This window comes from Papilio machaon, chromosome 8 (genome assembly GCF_912999745.1).
Source record: "Papilio machaon chromosome 8, ilPapMach1.1, whole genome shotgun sequence".
NCBI classification, from domain to species: domain Eukaryota; kingdom Metazoa; phylum Arthropoda; class Insecta; order Lepidoptera; family Papilionidae; genus Papilio; species Papilio machaon.
In genome coordinates, this window is record NC_059993.1 from 6218872 (window position 1) to 6237752 (window position 18881).

An 18881-nucleotide genomic window follows, 5' to 3' on the forward strand; every position below is an offset into this window, starting at 1 on the left:
TTAAAAAATAATAATTAGTAGCCTATGTGTTATTCCAGACGATGTTCTACATCTATGCCTAATTTCAGCAAGATCCGTTGAGCCGTTATAGAGAAACATTCAAACAAACATTCATCCATCCGCCTATCCAAAATATTATAAATTTAAATTAACTCGTAACAAGATTATAATATGTGTTTACATTTTTATAAAGTAACATCATATTGTTTACTAACAAGTTACTTTGCTTCCGTAAATAGGAAATGGCACAAAAGTTGGGCAGTTAGAATTCTATATGTTGCGTTAACTGACGTCGGTGTTATATGCGAGGGGAAAACTATCTGCGAAAATTGGAGGGTCAGTGCTCGTTAGTTCCATGCTCCTTCCGGATTTCAGCTAATATTTTTTGGTTACTTCCATTCTAAACTTTTAAATTTCGATGTTAATTACTCTGTTTTTTTTAAGAATAAAATTGACGTTTACCAAATTATATAAAGCGTTGAGTTTGCAAAATAAAAAAAAACGTATTACTAATTAACATGTAAGGTATATTTCCCTAACCTTTGACATGCAAAATAAAGGAAGAATGTAATCAAAATAATATTCATGAACTTACTTTGAGTTTAAATAATAATCTCTATATTAAGAATTAAGCCATTATGTATACAAATAATAAGAAAATAAATAAATATGTATTTACATTGAAAAAATATTTACATATTTGTTAGACGTAACTTGATGCACTGGGAAGAACACGATAACTCAGGCAGGTTTCAACGACTTTTTCGAAGTTTCAACACGATAACTCAAAATTAAATTTGGATGGATATAACCAGTAAATATTAGACCTTGAGAAATGATTTATATCATTATATTCTTAATCTGGAATCTTGTCGTAAATCTTGTATCGAATAAACTTAGGTAGTCGATTTTTTTTTGGACTGCATTGTCACTGTTTGCCTTGAAGAGGCAGTTTCACCGGGCTTGAAGGGGCCAGGCGCAGATGGCGCTTAGCCTAAACCTCGTTTATTAAATAGTCGAAGAATCTCTACTAGGTAAAAGAAACAAGTGAAGTAAAAATCAACTATATTATAATCATAAAATTAACACTAAATGTATTAGGAACTATAATTTATTATACAATGTAAAACTTAATGCTATATTTACAAGGATTATATTCGAAAATACTTGGAGATTTCTTATACATTAAAATTACATCGCTTTTACACTTTGTGCCATATTACTTTGTAACATTGAATCCGTCGTACTTGAGGTTTCGTCGAGAGGTGTAACTAGGACCTGAAAAAAAAATTAGTCTCAGTCTTGTTTTAAGAAATAAATAGAAAAATAAAAAGCTTTTTGTTTATTTAGCGAAACATATTGTGTTTTTTTTTTAATATTGTGTATTTTTTAATAAAAGTGAGTCCACATTAATATTGGAATAGTGGTATGTCTTTTCGATAAACTATATAATCTTGGTTAATCCTACATATTGTGAAAGGTATTGGCAAAGGCTGGATTGAAATGATATAGGTTGATGATAGACTAACAAAATACCCCAGGCGATGCCTCTGAATTGAAATGTTTTATGCTAGACTGTTGAACTTTATACAGTTACCATAATTTCTTAAGCAGCCGCGTCGCTTTGAATATTTTACGAGCGTCGCTATATGAAATACGTTTTAAATTTTATAAGTTTTAAAATTTACATTTAAAAGTTTTAAATATTCCTTACCTCTAGTTTGATGTTCCTGAGTGGTATGCTGCCGTCTAGTTCAGCCATCACTCGGTCTAACGTGTCCACCAGTCTGTCTGCATCTTGTGTTGAAAACACCATAGGCGGTTTGAACTTAAGCACGTTACTGTCTGGTCCGTCGCGACTTATCAATATTTTTTCTTCACGCATTCTGTTCAATTAGAATGAAGTTAGTACCTTACTTCCAATATCATAATGTGGTATAAAAGTTAGTCGTGTTTTTCCCATATTTCATTTAAAACTGTCACAGACGTATAACTGTCTAAAACATTTACCCATCTACAATTTTATGCATTTCTTTCATTCATGCTAAATCAAAAGTTAAAATGTAGTTACCTATTCACAATGTGTTTTGCCTCCGCTGTCGCTGGTGTTCTCGTCTCTCTATCGGTGACTAATTCCACTCCAACGAAAAGTCCTCGCCCTCTGACGTCACCGATCAGACGATGCTTGTGTTTGAGCTTCTCGCAGCGGGTCAGCAGATGGTTGCCCACGCGCTGTGCTCGCTCCAGCAAACGTTCCTCTTCTATCACGTCCAGGACAGCGTTAGCAATTGCACACGACACCGGGTTACCGCCGTACTGTATAACAAAATTATACATTACAGAAAAACAATATATCTAAACAGCAGGAAAAATACTTTTCGCTTAGCATAAAATAATTCCTTCGACAGTATTAAATACATTTTATAAATTAAAAAGGATCGTTGACTTGTAACTTCTATGACCGAGCAAATAGTTCAGCAGACTTGGCATTTATAAGTTATCACTTGAAAGAAAAGCCTCTTATTAAAATATGAATTTTCAAAACCAATAAATATTATAAGTTATTCTGAAGCAATTAAATCTTATTCAATTTAAACGTCTATTATAATTCGGAGAGTTTAGTATAAGATTGCTAATTCAATAAAATGTTTTGTAACCTTTGCAGAAACAACTTTTTATACCAACGTTTTTTTATTTTTACATATAAATAACTAGCAACAGTTCAATATCCCAAAACAAATATTCTAAAAGATTGTGTTCAATTGAAAAATGTCTTATTTGGATCTTTTGTAGAACAAACTTTACGCTTCATGACTTACTGACATAAACTCGCTAGTAAATGGAGCGGCAAACTAAAAATTGGTGTTGCATTTCAGCAAATTTTTCTCGAGTGAATCTGTACGAGCAAAGTTTGTCGTGAAACTTGTGTAACATATTAAAAAAGTTTTCTACAACTGATTCAATATACTGTCTATACGAAATTTAAGTTGAAAATCGACCGGAATGCATTTCGTCTCGACTTCTTTATTCTTCACTTCAAACAACTTGCTAAGAATTGTGCGTTGTAAAGTTGTGAGATCCAACCTCGGGGATGAAATAAAGTTAACTAACTCGCTCGGTTCCATCATCATAAACATTTGTAATCTACAAGTAGGGAAGAAGTTAGGAGAAACATTTAATACAACTACGCTCCTATTTCGCTGACGTTAACTTCGAGACTACTTGAAAGAACAAGTTAACTGGTGGCCGACGGGAAATATGTTTTCTTTAACAGAAAACTACATCAGAACTTGAAGATTGTTTTTTTTAATCTTTGACTAAATGATGAAAGTTTCAAAGTGGCTCATTACTGAAGCTACTTCCTGCTTACATTTTATTATGAACTTTAATGAACGACTGGGAACGAGTTCGACTTTAAAAATATAAGCAATTACTTAGCATATCAAGGTACGACTAATGTTTTCAAATAAAATTATACGATGCTTTTTCTGTTTCAATACTATGTTTACAATAATTACTATCATTCTTTTAAATCATAACACGGAATAATGTTTTTGATTAACTTAGATAAATAATATAGTATGTTTATATAAGTTGTTTGACCAATAATTCACCGTGTTAAAATACTCCACTCCGGTATCGGCAAAGCTCTTAGCAATCTCTGGTGTTGTGATGACAGCAGCAACCGGGTGCCCATTGCCCATCGGTTTGCCCATCGTCACAATGTCGGGCACAACGTCTTGCGTCTCGAACGCCCACATGTGGGTGCCCACGCGCCCGAAGCCCACTTGCACTTCGTCAGCTATGCATACTCCGTCCGCTTCACGCACGTATCTATTAAACAAAGAAAATAATAATTATTACAGTGTATTTGTATTCTGTTACGGAAAATGTTTGTCAATCTCTTTCTACGAAAGAATCATTTTATTAAAAGATATGCAATTTAATACATTTTTAACCAAAATGCAACTAAGAGTTTGTAAAATTTAAACATAATTGATTCTGTTAACGCTTAGATTCAGTTTACATGGCCACATGTCACGAAGCATTCACGTGACAGCCGCGAGTGTGACATCAACATTAATTTAAATGGACATGTGAACCCATACTAATCGTGATGAACATATATGTACATATTTACGCTTGTACTCTAAATTATCACCACGACTTGTTTATCTTATCGCTATATTTATAAACTCTCAATGTATTAGGTTATTTAATTATAACATCTAGCACAAATATAGCATTTGTTATCTAACTATGAGTTCACGTGTTAATACGTTTTATGATAATATATAGAAAACATTATGTAGAGTTCAAACAAACATGATGTAAGCTAGATATCTGTGGAAAATATCCATGTGTGTTAATAATGACAGGAGGACCTTGGTTTATTGATCTGTCTTTACTTTTCTCCTTGTGTAAATTTAATATTTATATATCTACTAGCTGTCGCCCACGACTCCGTCCGCGCGCAGTTAAAAAAAACTAAAATTGAGATTTAAACTATCCTATCTCTCAAGTTGGATCGAACTGCACATGGTGTGCGAATTTTATTATAATCGGTTAAGTGGTTTAGGAGTCCATTGAGGACAAACATTGTGACACGAGATTTATATATATTAAGATATAGAATAACAAATTATGTAACTATTTTTTAGTAAAGACAAGAAGTGTTCACACTAGATATACTTATCACTTATCTAATCCGATACATTCCATGAATAACAATGAATATCAAAAACCTAGCAACTTAGATATCGAATAAATTTCTATGTAACTCACAAAACTTCTTTATCTCTTGTACTGTCAGCTGCTAAATATGTATATATGTACAAAGCTTCAGAAACATGTATAGGCCTTCCATTTCAAAAATATGTATGCACATATCCATCCGAATGCCTCCGACCATGAATACATGGTGTTGACGAATACGCGCATATGTATTTTTAAAACGGAAGGCCTATACATGTTTCTGAAGTTTGTAAATATATACATATTTATTTATGCACCTGACTGTACTGTTATTATTTCATAAAACATGCTATTCATATAGTCTAACGTTTCCTTAACAAAGCAAAATATTAAGAAAATAATTATTTATTTGGATAGTTGTGTAACATAATCCGCTTCCGTGTTGTTATTTATTTAATAAGGAGTAATTACGTCATTGGGACCGCCGTTACTCCCTTTAGGGTTCGAGCACGAGAATAACAAGCAACTGTCCCTGCGACAAACACTTCCGAAGATATTTTTAATTAAGTCAGGTTTTAAATCTCTATCTATCTTTGATGAAGTAGCCCTTCAAATATGTACTAAAATTTAGTTGACTGTAGTTTTATATTCCGTAGATAATTTTAATTTTTTTTCTCATAAGTGCCTCAGCCTTTTTGAGGTGATAAATATTTTATTATTAGTGGAATAAGTATTTATCTGACAGACGAGTTTTGAACTTGCATTCTTTAACCTCGAAAACTGATATAGAAAACATGAAAGACGTATTTTTTATCCATTCTCATTGTTTTTGCAAGTCATTAAAATAAATAATAAAACTATTTTAATTACTTCAACATTGTATATAAGTCATGTTTTGATTCTTTATTATTGTTAGATAATCTATGTTACGTTGCTCTAAGTCAAGCGTAGTTGAAACCTATCCGTCCGTATTTTATTGCATTCTGCGCGTTGATTGCAAGTCTCTATCCTCGTTTATATGTTACATCTAACCCCTACAAGGTCTGCATAAAGCACATTTATCAATATATTATTAAAATGTAGTTATATATATTGTTCTGTTATCTATAGGTTTTTAGATAAGTCTGACAGATTCTGGCAGTACGACACACATACATTCGAAGCAAGACACATTCGGATTAAAAAAGTCTTAAAACTTTTTCTATTAAACAAGATAACATCATTCCAAGTTCGAGTCATTCCCGAAGTAAAGTCATAAAAACAATGTACTTACTCAAAAACACGTTTCAGGTATCCATCGGGCGGGATGATCTGGCCGCCACAACTCTGCAAACTTTCCGCTATAAAGGCGCACACGCCGCCGTTTTTGTCCGAGATATATTTACAGATCCGGCCAACTTCGTCGGCGTACATCTTCCCTAGTTCCTCTTCTGATTGAGAATGTTTCGGGTACGTGTATTTTCCACGGTACGTGTCAGGAACTGGCGCCTGTTGTTTAAAAAGTCATTTTGTGATACTATTCTATTTTTATTACGATACTTGTGGGGAAAATAAAAAAAACATATAAAAACTGGAATAAAAGACTTTTTTAACATCGAATCCTACACAAAAACGTCCAAGAACCACATTTTAAATTAAATGTTTTTTTAGTATTTTTTTAAGAATATTTTTTCTAGAAATATTTTCCTTTTTCAATTATGCAAAGAACATTTTTTTAACTAAAAAATTATAATACTGTCATTGAGTTTCAAACTAAATTTTTCATCACATCATTTTTATTTACAATACATTATATTGCGTATGAAAAAATATTACCAAGACCTTTTGAAATTGAATTATATGTTCAGAATAAGTTGGTAATAAAGATTGACATTTCATTACAATACAAAATAATTTATGAAAATATAATGTCATCAGTGATGGTAGTTAAATTTAACACTTGAGCTCGTCTTCGGCCTCAAAGGGTTTTATCGCATTTAAATAGGTCACATTACACGTAAACCGATACGACGTAATATCTCAATTGTTCCCGAGATGGGTTATTTTAATTGAAGTTGTAATTAAGCATCCGAATGATATTTGGTATGCAAAATTATTTGAGACCGCTTGTAATGAGTGCTGGAAGTATGACAGAAGATGTTCGGCGGGAGTTAGGTGCATAACCAACTCACCACGTGAACCCACTCTGGCTTCTCTGGCCCTCCCGGTAGGTTCAGTTTGTAGGGGGAGACATCAATCATAGACGTAAGGTGGCCATGATACGCGCTGCAACAAACAGGCGCTAGTAGCACCTAAGAAACTTCGAGCGTCTCGAAGTAACGCACACACGCTCACCATTTCACGCTTTGTTGGCGAAATTAATATGGGAAATCGATTGTAAGTAATTTCGATTATTGGTAATATATCTTAACATATTCGCTGTTAGGTATATGTGTGTAATTAGCAGAATAATTTTAAATTAACGATAAAAATTAACAAATAAAACAAGTTATGGTCCCCACTAAATACAAACTTGAAACGTATTTATCAGAATTGTAAACAAAATATAAATATACTTATTTTATTTTCACTTTTATAAACGCCAACAACCTTTCGCAGTTTTCTCGTAGATTCGATCATAAACTCATAATAGACGGACTTTGAAGAGTCACAATAATATTCAATACTTACTGGTCAAGAGTGATGACGTCTTTCCTCTTTGTGTGCACCCTGGCTAATCTGAGTGCGAGGTCATTGGCCTCTGAGCCAGAGTTGACTAAAAAGCAAACGGAGAGAGGCTCCGGCATTGTCTTGACGAGCCTTTCAGCTAATATCACGAGCTCGTCGTGTAAATATCTATTGTTGGTTGATATAAGTGACATTTGATTCCTGCCCGCTTCTACGACGTGCGGATGACAATGGCCAACTGTGAACGAATTAAAATCATGATTGATTATGATTGATTTTAAGCACAAATAGTGAAATTAGAAAGTTTTATATTATACCCTGTGTTTCTACTGCCCGATACTTCTGATCAAAAACAAATTCTTGTCTCTGTTCTTTCCAAAATATTTAGAAGGATAACAATATGTTTTTTGTAAAGGAGTTACACCAGTGATATAGATTGTTAGGCCTATTGTCTTTGTTATAAATAGGGTTTTATGTATATAGTTACCATGTGCCACATTATTAATGCAGTCGAGGTATCGCTCGCCGGTCTCATCATACATGTACTGGGCAATGCCTCGGACGATTTTCAGCGGCGATGAGCGGAAAAACAACTGGCAGGCGGCTCTGTGAAACAAATTTACCGTTATCCAACTCCACCCTATTCCCGTTCAGCTGTAATGAACGACTCGCTATTATAGACAACAAATCGACACGTACGCTCGAGGAAGCCTCGAATTGCTTTGTTAAATATATGATGCAGCTACATCTTTCTATTAATAAAGGAATACATTTATATTTATTTTCACTTACCCAAGATGTTTTTCGCGCAATTTTATGGTTTCAGATTTAGGCATTGACTGCAAGTAAGCCATTTTTAATATTTTTTTTTATCTGAAAAGAAATAATTCAATTTACATTTGCTTTCCCTAACCAGCGACCTAACCTACCAACCTAAAAACGTTTTACAAATTTTCCATTATATCAATTCTTCTAAATTGTTCGGAATCACGGTTAATGTAATTCTTAAGTGCAACGATTTATAAAATCCACCTAATAATAATATCAACCTATCATTTTTATATCCAGCCATCATTTTAAAATGGAGCAAATTTTTCAATAAGAAAAATTGTCACTGCGAGCGAACAATTTCATTTTGTCATTCTAATTCCATTGTCTGGCCGTGATGTAGGACGATAAATTTTTTAAAAGATAGAATAAATCAAACAGTCTACTAAGTAATTCTCTGGCGGTTTCATTTCTCGAACAAAGTTAAAATCGATTTATGCAAATCGTTCAGTTGTCGATCGCAATAAAACGACGGTAATAAAATTGTGGTTTTTCGTCTTCTTGTACCAACTTGGGTATTGGAAAGGAGGAATTCAGTGTCAAATCAAGGAAAAGAAAAGATTTAAATGAGATGGCGATACTCATTTAGGTTAAGGCTTTCAAATTGTCTGGTTTATCGTTCACGACTCTATTTAGTTTTTCATAATTGTGTAGTTTTCTAAATTTAAATACGTAAATGTACTCACCTGTCAAGTAGGTGTTTAAAGTTTGTTAAGTGAGGTTAGTACGCGTCACGTGCGGCGTCTGAGCAAGTAATGCTGAGGCAAATGTTGGCACAATTGAATATATAGTTGCGGGCGGGAGACGCACGCCCTCGTCGCGTCCAATCGCGTCGAATTAGCGCACCGCTATCAGTTGATAACAGCCCATGATGACAAAAGTCGCTGGCCACGCGGTAGCCACGCCGGCATGGAACGAACGCATGGCTCTTAAGGCGAAGCTACACTGCATCCCGGATATTTATAGTATTCTAGTATATTTATATCTTTCAGAAAGTTGAAAGTAGTACGTCATCTCCTTAAGACCGTAATCTTATCTCATCGAAAACCGACGTACTATCATGTCATAGGTAATTAATAAATACCCTCTAAGAAAAGGAGGTGGAGGTGAGTTGTAACTGAGAAAAAGATAAACTATCATAGTACCGATAAAACTCTTCTACATCTCTCTGTCTTTAATCTAATAAGACGAAGCAAACAAAACAACTATGTATTTATATTTTATTTTGGCTGGGAGAAGTAAACAGTAAAGGTGAGACTCCATTTAACGTAAGACTACGTATGTTATAAAACATTTTCCGTTCATTACATTTATCACCTAAGTGATTAAGAGGCCAAATAATGAAATCAGTCATTACCCCAATACGTATGTTTTTACACATGCACTAATCATTTAAAACATTGCACTAAAAGGAGCCTACTTAAAGTTTTAAAAAGCCGGCCTTTGTAAACTTATGGCAACGTTTAAATCCACTACCTACTTATTACCCGATTCATTTAGCATGTGGTTCAACATATAAATGAGAAATGAGAAATTAATGAGACAAAAAATTAAAATAAAAGTTGATTATAGTTGTGAACGAATAACATTTATGTACAAATATTTTTCATATTCGATAAAAGGTTACAGTGTGAAAAAGTTGAAAAAATCTGAATTATAATTTGAATTCCATATCTGCTATTAAGTGTAAAAAATATTGTAAAGAATTTTTTAAAGTGTTTTAAAATTACTAAGTATACAAGTGCTTCCCTGTCCCTCCCAAGTAGAACTAAGTGTAAGTTGTTTATTCTATGGTGATAAAGCGGTCCTCTTTTTGTTTCCACTGCGCAAGTAGTTAGGAGTCCACGTCGTGAGAAGGTAATAATCCCAGCGGAAACGGGCGCAACTAAGGGAAGTTTTTACTTGTTTGCTCGCACCGACCCAGCCAGCACTACTTTAAACTTTTTTACTTTACTGCTATAAAATAAATGGGTCTTTAGCTTATAGCGTGATTATTTAATAATCCTAATTCAAAATATAATAATAGTTGATACACAGGACAAAGTGTCAAGTCGAAAGTCAATCAAGTGAAATAAGCTTATCGATTACAATGCCTTGTTTTAACTGTAAAATTAAAGAATAAAATAATAGATGGAATTATATCTAATTAAAAATATTATTTTAATTGTAACCTTTCTATAGAGAAAAAAAGTGAAAGTTAAATTAGTCATTTTTAGAACCTAACCTTTTTTGGTATCGCTCGGGAAATCTTCGTAAGACAATCCTGTCTTTTGACGGAAAGACAGGGTTATGTCAAATTTCCAATCACTATAACTCCTACGGTAACCAACCTCAAGTGCTTTAATTTTTGAAAATTTTGCCTTAAAAGACAGTGTAACTAAAGCTCAGCTTGCCTTAAAAACACAGACGCTCTAAAACAGGGGATATTAAGCCGACCGACGGACGTAAGACGCGGTGGCACACAGCTTAATACAGATTATGGCCAAGATCCTTTTGTGTAACGTTAACGTATATTACACGAAAGATACAGGAACACTGGACATTCTCTTTAAGTTTTACACTTCTCGAATTCTAACTGCGAACTGTAATAATATTGTTATTTGAAAATAATACCGGCTACACACGTTATGTTTGCATGATGGTTTATACATAAACTACAGGCAAACCCTAGTACGTGTGATAAAACTGTCCAGTTTTAAAATTATGAAACCGGTGTATAGGGCTAGGCCTCTAGGATATGCCTGCAAGGTATAATAGTCCAATAAAAACCTAACGAGTGGCCGGTGTAATGCAGGGATTAAAGAAAAAGCGGACGGTTTTCGTGAATGTCTATTTCACATCATACACTTTATTGTAAACAGCAAAAGACGATGCTTTGACGTCATCGGACACTAACTTCATTTTATCGTGGTCATCTAGTATGTTACTTATATAATAGTAAACAAAATCTTCGTTAGTTTGCGGCTGTCCGCTGCTGGTTGTAATAGAATAGAAACCGCATCTTAAACAATCACTTGTCTATTGGCTTCAAGTAAACAATGTTCTTAGTTAAATCCTAAGATGCATTTTAGGTTAGTTGTTAAAATCTGTACATTATTTTTACGCTAGCTATCCACACCACAATATTCCATGTTATAGTAATTATTTATTACTAAAAAGTTAGAACTGAAGTTCTATTTCTTGATACTCTAAAATAAAAAAGACACTTTAAAATCAGAGTACTTCATTTACATCTCTAATAACTTCATCAATGTCATAGTCATTAATCAACATTGATAGTGCAGAAAACATTTTTCTGGAAAACCAGCTATGGAGCCATTCTGATTCTATGTATCTATTATCGTTAATATTGCACATATTATATTCGACTTTATCCGAGCGGAACTTATAAACTAGTGATAAAAAAAATCTAGTAATAAATATAGCCTATATCACCAGGAAATATGTAGCTTCCCAACAGTGAAAGAATTTTTCAAAAAACTTATTTGAAAAATTCAGTCCTCTGTCCGCGCGGCATTAAAAAAAACTTAATACATAGCCTATGTGTTCTTCCAGACTATGTTCTACATCTGTGCCAAATTTCATCTATTTATAGATCCGTTGAGCCGTTCTGGAGATACCTTCAAATAAACATCCATCCATATAAACTTTCGCATTAATAATATTATTAGAACTAGGAAGAAGTATAGATTACTTCATTTTATTGTTACTATTTTATATCTTAAATATAATAATAACCTCTTATAACTTTCGTTATGTTTCGAGTGCATCACTCGCGTACATCGTAAACATGAGTGGTGTAAGGTAATCTGGTAGCAGGTGGATTTAATGGTAGTTCATTAAAAATAATTATTACGAGTAAATTTATTGAGTTTTTGGGAATTCGCTTATGCGCAAAATTAATATGGATAAGTGTTTTTCCCGTGCAATAATTTCACTGAATCATGCGGGTCGAAATTGTTCAGACAATATCAATGTGTGCTATAAATGATACATTTTTGTTTATGTATATAGGCCTCGATAACGTGTGACATACATATGTACAGTCACTTTCGTTTGTGCTATGAATTAATTTGCCACGAGTGCTACAATTGTTTTGGTAAAATTAAAAACAACCGTAAATCTGAGTAATGTATAATACGCTATTGTTACAAGATTTACAAATCTATATCGTTTAAAATTACACATGGGATTCAGCTATTTTTGCGAGAAACATATTACCTATATACCTAATATATTACTATATACCTATATATTACCTAATATATTACTATATATCTATATATTACCACCAACAAACCCCACTGTACATTTTATCGACGCATGCATATTCACGGTATTTCTTTATGACGGTCTTAATTTTATGTATCACTTATGAAGTCAATATCCTAACATTTACAAAGAACTGTAATATTTCAACGCAATATAAAATATAAATAAAACAAAACCAAACAATTTGAAATAAAAGTGTTAGGAGGATAAATAAAAGAAAGTACCGCTTGAGAAAGGCACCAAACAAAAGTAACCTAAAAAAACCAATTTCAAACAAAATGCACTCAAAAGTAACATAAAAAAACAATTTCAAACAAAATGCACTCAAAAGTAACCTAAAAAAACCAATTTCAAACAAAATGCACTCAAAAGTAACATAAAAAATTTTTTCAAACAAAATGCACTAAAAAGAAACAAAATAATGTCATGAAAACTCTCTAAACTCTATTAGTTAGTAGTAGGGGCTCAGTTTTCCGCAACTCCACGACAAGCGCGTATTTTGCGTGTCTCTAAACTCTAAAGAAAGTTCTCTTCTTTCTTGTAACATGTCTATATTGTATAATTATTGTTATTTCGCAGTCGGTGTCGGCCGAAGTAAATAGGTGACATTTTATATTTGAGATGTATTAGACATACTTACGTTTATGTCCCTACTTAGGCCGAAACCGACTCCAAAATAACAATAATGGACCTGCAAGCACTTCCTTTCGATTAAAATATTTTTCATCAAAATCGGACCACCAGGGGCGGAGATTCGCGGTAACACACATAAAAAAAAAAAATACAGTCGAATTGATAACCTCCTTCTTTTTGAAGTCGGCTAAAAACAGACAACATTATATACATCATTAAATTCTATAGAAATTAGTTGGGCCGTGGAAATTTTCCAACTGTGAATTACTTACTAGAATTGTTTTAATTTCGTACCTAAAATATAATAAATCATTATCCTATTACATATTACTTACTCTTATACCATCTTCACGTACCAAATAATTGTAGAATTAACTTAATATAATTAATAATTAATTACTGTTACGGAAAATTGCTGTTAAATGAGTAACAAAAGCCTGGTATCGCATAACTGCAGGTTTCCACCGGCGAAACACCTGTCCATAACTTCTTTTTTATAAGAAACAAAGATAACTATGAGTATTTGTATAGTAGTTGCGAAAGTAATATGAAAACGATGTGATGGATTCGGAAATAACAAAGAAGTTTCAGGAAAACTGCTGATATTTCTTGTACAAGGAACAAATTACCTTTAGATATTTTTCTTTGTTTTGATTATTGAACAAAATAGTTTCGATAACAAGTCTGGAATTATAAGCAATTTTCTATATAATAGATTGTTGTCAATGAAATAGATTGATGTAATTCTCGAGTAACTAGAACCTTCTTCAAATGGGGACTTAATAAAACAATTGGAAACATCCTATAGTTATTGTGTAGACAAGGACGTGGTGTAGATGACATCTAGTAATCAGACAGATATGCGTCTTGAGAAAGATAATGCGTCTTTCCTCTCGTTGTTATGTAACTAAAGGATACTTTTGTTGATATCGACAAATACTCATCTAAGTTATAGATTATAGTTTTAAATTGTTGATGACAAACATAGTAAGTACTATGAACATATAACTATACTGTTGATTTTCGTTTTTTTTAATCGACATACTTTATATTTTTCGCATTTTGTATGCACGTACAGTATAAATGTGTGACCAAAATTTGTCTGATGTTTTCTTACATTTCGACAAACGACTTCGACTCGACCATATATACACGTAATGCTTCGCCATTTGTGGTAAATCTTTAAGTTAGAATGCTGCGTTACCCAAAAGTAACAACATCTAGAACTTGAACTTTATTTGTGTTGAAATCTTACTAATATTATAAATGCGAATGTTTAGATGGATGAATGTTTGTTTGAAGGTATCTCCAGAACGGCTCAATGGATCTAACTTGTTGTAATTTGGCACAGATGTAGAACTCTCTTTTCACCTTTCATAGTATGGAAGAACACATAGGCTACATATTAGGTTTTTATTTAATTCGGTACGGATGGAGTCGCGAGCGACAGCTAGTATAGATATAATTATAAGACTTGTACAACTTAGTTAATAAAGTGAGTGTAAACTACGAAGCCTGTTGTAAAACCCGCTTCTAAAATAGATCGCCTTGTTTTGTTTATGAAGCGACGTCGTTGGCGCTAACAAACTGTGTTTGTTTCGCAAATTTATTTACAGAATTTTCCGTTTGTGTATATATCTGCCGAGAGCATCATTTATAACGCGAAAGATTCCTTTGTTTGTGATGCGAATTAGATACTTAATAATGTATGTCATAATGATAAATGTGTAATAGAACTTGATCCAGGGATTAAAATAACTTCTATAAATACGCTACCAATTGTAACTCAACAGATTACAATTTAATTGTCATTAATACGTCGATATCTCATTAATAATGTCACAAATGATAATCTAAGCATTTTCTTAAATATAATCTCAAAATTGAAGATTTCTTTTCTATGTTACGAAAAAAACTACGTGTAGAGTACAGTACTCTTATCACTCGTGAAAAGCCGCAACCGCTTAATGCATAGAGGCCCTTAGACAAGTATCACTATGACAGTGGTGTAATGGAAATCGCTCAGTTTGATTATGATTAGTTGGATATTGCTAACGTGATTATACGCTTTGTTCGGAACAGAGCACAAGCATAGGAACATCTCCGATATGAAGTCTCATCAAGCGACATCTGACGTGACGTTGTGGAAATTTGATCGGAACAATATTGAACGCGGCGCGTCTCTGTGTCATCAAAGCGACCTCGCCGACAGCGATCGCGTCAATTTCGAAATTGAATAGTCTTCTTGTATGTATGCCAAGTCAATTACATTTTAGAGATTTCTTTTTCCTTGGGTCACAATTTGAATAGCGTACATAGTAGATTAAATTGACACCAACACTTTGGTTTTAACTCTAATATTATTTTCAGTAATCTGTATATAGATGTGTATACGGGCAGGTAGATTTTTATGAATTCAATTTTCATCCAAGTTTTTGAGCAAGTAGATAAGGACAAAAGATAGTGGCCTCCGAGAAAAAAAAGAATCAAATAAAGTAATTGGAAACGAATAAATGCAAGTAAGAAGTAAACAAGTGATAATATACCACGTTTTTATATTTTCATAACCTATAGAATGTTTTGACAACTATTACAAAGTAAATCAACTATTTTTATAATAAACATAAATAACTGTTATCAGTTACCGAAACAGATATATACTTTTTTTACAACAACATCATCATGGAACAATGACCGCAATGCAAGCTGGCAATTAACACAAAGAAAAAAGAAGCATATTGTAAAACCTACAACTAACCAAAGTTAATAATGTTGCTATTATTATTACATATTATAAATTTTATGATGTGCAATGTGTAACAAAAGCTTTCATATGTCCACTGTTACTGTTGGGTTCTGAGACCAAAATCTATGTATAAAACAAATCGTCATCCCTGTACTGAGATTTTTATCTTAAAAATCTAACTGATCCAACTAAAACGAAGCCGAATTTACTTTATTACTACAACATATGTAAGTATAAATGTTATGAATCATAAACAACTGAATTTTATGTAACTAGTTTTATGTAATTTTTTTTTTCACGGTAACCTTGCGGCTTTGTAACAAAAAGTATTGTCTTAAGAGCTTCTAGAATTTTATGACTAGTTTTACATACATGAAAATAAAATCTACGTACTCGGTTAGATTTTGCATAAAATATATGTTACGTAAATTAAGATCACATTTGAAAAGGTGTTTCCCCTTGAGTCGATTGAATCAAATAAAATCCTATTGGACCGATTGATCGGTAGGCCGATCGGCCCAACGGGAAATACCCGTTTGAAAAACCTTCAGAGGACATGAGTGAACCCCAAATTTTACAGATAACAAACTACTTACTAAATATAAATAAAAGTTATCTAATCACGACTTGCACTTAATAACATTCACATCTAGCGAAAGAACACATCTATAAATAATGTTATAAAATATTGTGTTGTTATTAGCGTTCGCACTGAAGATAAGTTTCCAAACTTGTGTTCGAATCTTAAAATTAGGTCCACAGTTAGTATTGATGTTTATTTTGCCATCCATACATGTCCTGATTCCCACTATAATTCGCACTCACACATTTATTAACCGCTTTAAAATAACACTTCTGTTCAATTCTGCACAAATACAAGTAAATAATTTTTATTCTTACCGGAAATATTCATGAATGACTTAATGATGATGATGTGAATTTCGTATCGTTTTCCTATATCCGAACGTGTATTAAAACTACTAGTGAGATTCAGATTTACACACATGTATACAGCAGTTTTATCTATATGTAATCGCAAAGATAGTCAAGTGTTAAATACATTGCATATATTAGAACAGTGGTAAGCACCTTTAATCCTGATGATAATAAAGCTCTAATAAAAATACTTTCAATATACATTGGATACTAGATAATATCTTGTTTTGTTTTATATGTCGTCAGCGTAAACACATTCCCACCAGAGGTGTCGATCCTAGTTAGGGTTGGCAATCAATTTTTATGTCTTGTGTTTTTACAATTTTTTTCATATTGAAGGTCAATTAATTCACTTAAAGATCACTCCTTCAAATGTTAAAAAGTTATCTAAACGTAAAGTGTTAACACTGCTTTATAGTACAAAATAATATATACAAATAATGATATTGAAGTGTCTGCATGTAATATAAAAAAAGTATTTTGAGAATATTATATTTTTGATGTGTTTATTACGAAAATCCATGTTTTTTTTTATTTTTGTCTCTATGTCTACAAATCCGCGTTTGTTCCAGGTAATCTTCGGATCTCCTGAAGCGTTTCAGAGGGGGTTGTTAATGGAAGGTAGCTGATGATGAGTGAGGAAGAAATTAAAGCTTTTATTATTCTGCGCTGACGAAGTCGCAGGTTTCCACTAGTCTGTAATAAAGTTTTTGAGTCGGCGAAGTGAATACAAAGCGAGTCGAACATTTGTGAACGATATCTAACACGATATCTGAGACGGGCACGCGACTCTCACGCCCACGCGACATGCGGCCTATCCACTAGCCTCTTATCGGATCTTGTAAATTGTAAAGATATGATTAAAGTCTTTGCCCACTTTACACTTACAAATTGCTAAGCAAATAGACTAACTGCCGTGCCAAGACAGCAGTCTTTGAATGTACATTTCTCACACTAAATCTACAGAACATTGTGTACTTCTTTAGTGAGTATAAAACACTCTGACTACGGCAGTCAAGGTTTTTTATTGTGTCTCAGCAATTTGTCAAACAAAACTTTATAAATGACTGGCTATGTAAATATATCAACGGACAGACGAAATAATTGAAACTATTTTTCTGATCACTTACAATAAATATTAGAGTAACTTTTAAAACAATGTTTCCCTCTATAGAATCTTTCATTGAAATTCAGTTTATACAGACTGAATTTATATGAAATTCTATGAACGTTTGAAAAGCGAGCCGTAAATACCGTTGGAGCAGAGCTTAAACCGTATTCACAATAAACCGCACGGTTCTTATCTATAACTGAAGTTGGGGGGCGAAGCGGCGTGCTTTGTGAATGCGTTCACGCGACTGCATACCGTGAAAAGACGTCCAATGTTTTTATTTACCAACCTTTGAGGAAGAAAGCTATGCAATAATATTTGATATTTTGTATTTAAAGAGTGTATTGGCATACAGCAGGAATACCAAAGCATATGCAAAAATGTAACGAGCGTAAATTTTGGAAAAATTTTCATATGATAATATCTAAAATATAATATTTTGATACATGAGCTTTAGTGTAATAAAAGGGCCTACGTTTGGATGTATTTTCTTTAAAAGTCCTTTGCTGTAAAGTTTAAATATTTATTTTTTTACTTGCTGCATCTTAACACAATTTATGCAACAATAAGTAGACGTATATGATAATGACTGTTAGATTGCAACTTTGTACAATCTTATCTTGTTAAACCATATTTCCTTGATGTATGTCGATCAATCTCTCTCATGAATATTTCAAAGAATTCCAATATATTAATAAAATTTTATAATTTTGTATTCCATAAAATTAATTCCGAGCAATCACCTTATAGTATCCTAATCAATTTTAATAATGATCTTTATTAGTTTAGTAAATTTGAAAAATTACGCCTAGTCTTCAATAATTTGCACCATGATCCTTATTTGTAATTTTGACGTTTTATAACCTAACATTTGGAAGATTTAAACGAACACCACTAAAAAAAGGAGAAGCAATAGAATATTACTATTAATAAAATTATTGTAATTATAAACATTAAAAGCCATCCGCCTTAACATTTTTATCTTATCTAGCA

At 32.8% G+C, this 18881-nt stretch overlaps 1 protein-coding gene across 1 annotated transcript; it reads right to left on the reverse strand.

The window, feature by feature from the left end:
* Positions 1–1158: 1158 nt before the first annotated feature.
* Positions 1159–8257, reverse strand: LOC106720379 (alanine--glyoxylate aminotransferase 2-like). Its single transcript, XM_045678840.1, has 9 exons — positions 8155–8257; positions 7850–7968; positions 7366–7600; positions 6867–6960; positions 5969–6183; positions 3615–3834; positions 2072–2316; positions 1715–1886; positions 1159–1278 (listed from the first exon to the last, which is right to left on the reverse strand). Exons 1-9 carry the CDS (start codon positions 8214–8216, stop codon positions 1192–1194), a joined length of 1449 nt encoding a protein of 482 aa, XP_045534796.1. The 5' UTR covers positions 8217–8257; the 3' UTR covers positions 1159–1191.
* Between the last annotated feature and the right edge of the window lie 10624 nt (positions 8258–18881).